The 6,000-nt window shown below is 59.5% G+C and overlaps 1 protein-coding gene across 2 annotated transcripts in view; it reads right to left on the reverse strand.

Annotated features, from left to right (window-relative positions):
• DSCAML1 (DS cell adhesion molecule like 1) overlaps positions 1–4,883 on the reverse strand; it is a 95,933-nt gene extending 91,050 nt beyond the window's left edge. For both annotated transcript variants that reach the window (XM_053963544.1, XM_053963543.1), the window contains exon 1: positions 4,803–4,883. In XM_053963544.1, the coding sequence (XP_053819519.1) occupies positions 4,803–4,845 (43 nt within the window). In that variant the 5' untranslated portion in view covers positions 4,846–4,883. The remainder of the gene's footprint in view (positions 1–4,802) is intronic.
• Positions 4,884–6,000: the final 1,117 nt, after the last annotated feature.

Genomic DNA, 6,000 nt, shown 5'->3' on the forward strand with positions numbered 1-6,000 from the left:
CCTGACCCTGGTGGTCTGGCCACCCGGGTGCCCACCCTCCAAGGCTGGCGAGGACCTGCCGGGGCTCCCCCCCCCCCACCACGGAACACCCGTGGGGCTCCAAAGGGGCTGGAGGGGCCAGCAGGGTTTCCCCAGCCCCCGGCCGAGCCGGGCTGCGGGGATGCTGAGGAGAGCAGCAGGCTAATGGCCACCTCGCAGCTCATTTATTATCCTCATTAAGGGTGTTTGACACCTGCCCTGCTCAAGGAGAGAGGGAACCAAAGCCTGGCACGCACCGGGCTGGCAATTGCAGGTAGGTGGCAAGTCCTGATGGTTCCTCCGTGCTGAAGAGAGGACACTAATTCCATCACACCCTGCCTGCACGTGGGGAACGCTGGAGGAGCCTCCGGCCTCCAAGCCCTCATCCCCCGGACACCTTCACAGCCTTTGTGCTAACCAAGGGAGTGACCTTGGAGTTGATGGAGCGAGAAGTGGCACTTCCAAGCACCGTGGGAGGATGAGGAGGGAAGCGGCCGAGGCTGGTCCCTTCCAAGGGGAGCTCAGGGGTGCCTGGGAGAGCAGCTCATCCTCCCGGGATGTCACCTCCTCACAGCCCAGAGGGTTAAAGCCGTGACTCCCGCACGCTGTGCCCCTCGGGGACCGGTCTCAGGGGGGTGGAAATCGTGTCAGGAAATGCCAAGCAGGGCCTGGGGCGTTCAGCTGGTGCCCAGCACAGCAGCAGGTGCTGCCCACCTGGCACTGCAATTTGGCTGCCACACCAGTCCCACCCTGGTGGCACGGCCCCTCTGGCTTCAGCACCACGGCCCTTCCTGACCTGACAAAGCAAAGAGGGAGCGAAGGAGAGCCTGCCTCTGGTCCTCTGTGGGTAAGGGCATGGCTCAAACGTGCTCCAAGAGCCTGCTCCTTAATGCATCTGCATGGAAATTAGGGCCTGAACCACCTCCAGTGATTACGACAGCACCCAGGCTGAAGCTGTAACCCTTGCCTGGGAAAAAAAAGCTCTCCCGGCTGGATTCCTGCTTCCGGAACCTCCCGTGGCTGCTCCTGAGAGGCACCAGCCCCACCACACCATCCCCACAGGAGCTGACCCAGAGCTGGAGATCCCCCAGCCCTGCCCCACCTCCTGAGCCCCCCAGGCTGGGGACCCTCAGCTCTGGGGGTGAGGAACGAGCCCAGGGACCACAGGTGAGGGCCTCTCCCTCCCCTCCAGAGCCCACCTCCATGTCTTGGCCATGTGAACACAACGCCTGAGGTCCCAAGGGGACATCTGGTGACATCACCCAGCCAGAGTGACAGCACCGTGTCCCCAGGGAGGTCAAACGAGCGGGCACGAGGGGTGGGCAAGGGGACCCACCAGAGGCCACGCACGCCTGGCCCTGCACAATGGCCAGGCCATGCTCCCAGGGCATCACAACCCACTCGGTGGCTTTGCAAGGTGGAGAACCAGGATACCCACCATGCAGCCAACAGGAGAACACATCTGGGCAAGCCCTGCCAGCTCCTCACCTCCTCCCCATCACATCCTCTCCCTCGCCTCCTCCCCATCCCCTCCACGCCGAGCTCGCTCCCCTCCCAGGGCCAGGAGCTGCCGCAGCCCTTCCCAGGCGCAGCTGGGAGCAGGCAGGAGCACGAGCCTGGAAATGGAATTCCTGAACGTTTGGTACGGCTCTGCTGGCGGATGATGGCGGCAGCCTGCGTGTGCTGGGGGATATTTCTGCGGGATCCACGGGCAGGGAAAGGGTGACTCCCAAGCCGTGATTATGTAAAGACCAAGGGCTGGCTATAACCGAGATTCCAGAGGCAAGGAACGCTCCGCACCCAGAGCTGCCCCTGCACATCCTCCCCGAACAGCGGCTGCGACGACCCAGCGCCTTCCTCCTTGGTGCCCACCATGGAAGTGGCAGCTCCAAACGTGCTGCCTGCTCGGCTCCATGGCACCCGAGGCGCGGCTCAGCCTCGCCTGCTGCCATGTCAGAATTCCTGCCACAAAGACTTCCAGCTTTATTCTTGCCCTCGGCTCGCCAGCTGCTCCGGAGAAGGACGGAGCGCTGCCCATCCGTCCCCCCAGCACACGGGCCACACGGGCACAGGTCCTGGCACCCCAACACCCCGGTGCTGGAGCCACGGCTGCCCCAAGCCGTGCCCCAAGCTCCCAGCTCCAGGAAGGGCTGTTCCACACAGCACATCCCTGGCACTCGCCCCTCGCACAAGGCACAGCCTCTTCCTGCAGAGGACAAACAGCCAGGAACACCAGGGTGCCTCTATCCACTCCCCATCCCAAGGCAGGAGCAGCCCAAAGCCCACGCCAGGCGCAGGTAAAGGCTCTGGGCGAGCCGCCACGGTGGCTCCTGGTGCTGGGAAATTTTGGCAGGATAAACAAGCGCCGGGCACGGCGAGGAGCTGAGCACTGCAGGCTTCTCCTCCGTGCATTTAATGAGGTTTCCATGTTTCATTTCAGAGACAAACGAGCGCTGTGCCACACTGGGGGGCCGAGATGGGAGAGATTAGAAACCGCGAGCTGCACCGTTCGCTGCGCCCAGCGCGGGAACATCATGTAAATATAATGCCAATATAAATCAGGCGGCAGAGCCATCCAGCAACATCACGCAGGGAGACGCTTCCCTGGCTCCCAGCCTCTCAGTTGTGGCCAGTCCGTTCCTCATCACACCACTCGCCTCCCCTCTGCCTGGCTGCTCTCCCTCGCACTGCCAGACCGTCTTGCTGCTCAACTCTCCGCTTGCCAACCACCCATTTCTGTTTATTTTATAAACAGGGGCAGAAATAAGCAGCTACAGCCCATCAAGGGATTTCTAAACTTCAGGGGTCCCTCGGATCAAATGTTTATCTGCTTTCGGTTTCTACTTGAGCTCTTGTCCTACAGCAGGAGCACGTTAAAAGGATGTGCTTCGATGCCCAGAAATATTAAGTATCTGAAAGGTTTATCATGCATTGAGCAATTCATTTTTTTTATCCTATTATTCTAATGAAACTTCCATGGTATTGCTGTCCTCTCTCTGGAACCGCTTCACGTTAACACTTTGCATCACCAGGACTGTTCAATGCTGAAGACACCTTTTTTTTTTTTTTTTTTTTAAAGAAATAAAATGTAAAACGAGGCCACGAGGAGTTGTGCTAATGGAGGCTTTTAATTTGCTCCTCTCTGAAGAGATAGCTCTGTGGGAAGACATCCCTTTTCCAAGAAGCTGGGGCTAAAAAGATGCAAAAAGCAATAAACCAGTGCATCTCTTTATTATTTTGACTATTGGGGGTCGAAAGGAATCGTGGCATCCTCGACGGTTATTTGTTTCCAGGTTTGTTTTTTTTCCTTTTAGCACAGTAAAAAATGCAAATGTAAGCAAAGCAGACGCTGGCACGTTCAGCTCAGCAGATCTGAAGCACAATAGCGATTTTGGGTAAAGCTCCCAAAAGCAGCTTCACCCCAGCTCGAATAAAGCAGCTATTCCATAATTAATAATTGATGGAATAATTGATCATCACCGCACAACTGGAGGGGGTGCCCTATTAAACCTCAGTAAATATTTTTCATTGGATTAACATTCAGCTAACGGGGTAATGTAATGGGCAGCAAGAGAGGTCTCATGCAAGGAAGCAGCTCCGTCCCCTTTCTTTCACTTTCCTCATTTCCTAAAATTTCCCCCTTGCTGTTCTCAAATGTCAGAGACGATAATTAGGGCAAATGTCATTTTACATCCTCCGGGCAGACAATTTTCCAAGAGGTGGGCGCTTCCAGCACCCGCATCCGCAGGTCGGGTCGTGGGCAAAGAGGTAATTTATTACAGAAACATAATTAAAAATTCCCGCAGATCCGGAAATGGGCAATTCCTTTATGTAACATGGATCGATTGTTGTAACAAACGCAGTGGGATTTAAGTGCCCGTGCTCCACGCAGCTCCTGCCTCTCTTTAATTGCATCTAGAGCAGAGACTCGCTTAGAGTATCACCTCGCTGGATGTGGGCAGCATCCACTTAATGCCCAACTTTAAATTAATCTGTAATCTTCCAGCGTGTGTCTCCTTGACACGCTTGTTCCATGATTCTCCCCATCCCCCGCACACATGTATGATTTATCTATAATCTGATTGATGTCAAGCCGTTGGGTTACACTTCACGCAGCATTCCTAGGGGGAAGGATGCGAATTTTAAGGCATCGCCGGGTTTCGCCTGCTGACGGGATCAGACTGAGAAGCGCTCCGGAGACGCGGAGCGCTCGGTCCCGGCGAGGCCCCGCCGGAGGATGCTGCGCCCGTCGGTGCGGGGTCCCGGCCGCGGCTGGCACCGCCGCCGCGGGGGCTCCGCCGCGGAGCCGCTCCGGGATGCGCCGGCACCGACCGGCCCCGCTCCGCGCACCGAGCCCCGCGCTCCGCCGCGCCGTCCGGGGCGAGCGCTCCGGGAGAGCGCACCGACAATCCCGGGCACTCGGGGAGGGCGCAGCGAGAGCGCGGCACCGAGAGCCGCGGATCCCCGGGGAGGGCGCGCCGAGAGCTCACGAAGGCGCAGCAAGAGCCCCGGGACCCCGGGGAGGTTGCACCGAGCGCCCGGAGACCCCGGGGAGGGCGTATCGAGATCCCAACAGGGATCACCGAGACCCTCGGGACCCCGGGGAGCGCGCACCGAGCGCCCAGGAAGGCGCACCGAGAGCCCCGGGACACCGGGGAGGGCGCACCGAGAGATGTGGGGCCGAGGAACGGAGCACCGAGAGCCCCGGGGAAGGGGCAGCCCGTGCCGCACGCCCGGTCCCGCTGCCGGGGACCCCCGCCGCCCCCGCCGCGGTCCCCACGTACCTTTCGGCAAAGAGTACAGCAGGAGAAAAGTTACCAGCCACATGCCATACAGAGCAGCTCTGGCCCCGGGCTGCGGCGCAATTGCGGAGGTGCGGTGCCCCGGCGTGCCGCGCTCCTGCCGCCGCTGCCAGCCCGGCTGAGGTGCCCAGCGCCGCTCCCGCTCCGCCCCGCTCCGCTCCCGCCCGTGGGCCGGGCTCCCGCCCGCGCCCGCCCCCCCCGCGCCGCGCAGGGCTGGGGGCGGCCGCGGCCCCCGCCGGCCGAGCCCCTTCCTCCTCCTCCTCGGCGTGCGCAAGGGCCGGCAGAGCCCCTGGCCGCCACCGGCCGCCCCCGAGCCGCGCTCGCCCCCGGGCCATCAGCCCCGCGGCCCGAGCGCGGTTCGCGCTCCCCCATCCCCGCAAAGCGGCACGGCGGAGCCCTGCCCCAGGTGAGCCCTGTCCTGGCCGCAGGGCTGCAGCTGAGCAGCACGGCCGGGCCACCCGGGACTCGCGCTGGCACTCCTCCTGCTCCCCGGGCCTCCCGCACGCTGGTCCAGCATCCGGGGGACAAAAACAATACAGCGGTTTGGGTTGGAAGGGACCTTGCAGACCACAGGGACGCCTTTCCGTTTGCTCCAAGCCTTGTCCGGCGTGGCTTTGGACACGTCTGAGGGTGGGAGATCGGGGCTCCGGCAGCCCGTGCTGCTCCCATGAGAGGGGACACAAGCAAGACAGGGCCAGCAGATTGATTACACATTCATCCCTCCAGCCAGCAAATAACAAACAAATACCAGCTAATGCTTTACTTTGGGGTGTATTTATCCAAGGCTTAGCTCAAGCCGAAGCTTGTACTCCCCAAGACTTAGTCACACCAAAGCCAATTTGTCTGGACCGTTAGAGCATTCAGAGTGTCTTTTCTTGAAGTGATTATAGCAGGTTTTCTTTGCTTTCCAAAACAGCCTTTACAAGCCCAATTTGTTGGAAAATAAACAGAAAGAAAGATTAAAGCATTCAGATTTCAAACAAAACAACCAGCAGGAAAAACATTACATTCCGATTTTTTTTAAAAAAGCGCTGTTTAAATTTAATTGAAAACGCAACTATCGTCACAGAAATTGGGAAAACAACAGCCCCATGGCCATTTCCAGCCCTCATGGATTCACTGCAAGCCTTCCCACCTAGAAGTGCCCTGAAGAGCTCACCGAGGGGGTACCCGTGGGTGG

This window comes from Vidua chalybeata, chromosome 23, assembly GCF_026979565.1.
Source record: "Vidua chalybeata isolate OUT-0048 chromosome 23, bVidCha1 merged haplotype, whole genome shotgun sequence".
Classification (NCBI taxonomy): domain Eukaryota; kingdom Metazoa; phylum Chordata; class Aves; order Passeriformes; family Viduidae; genus Vidua; species Vidua chalybeata.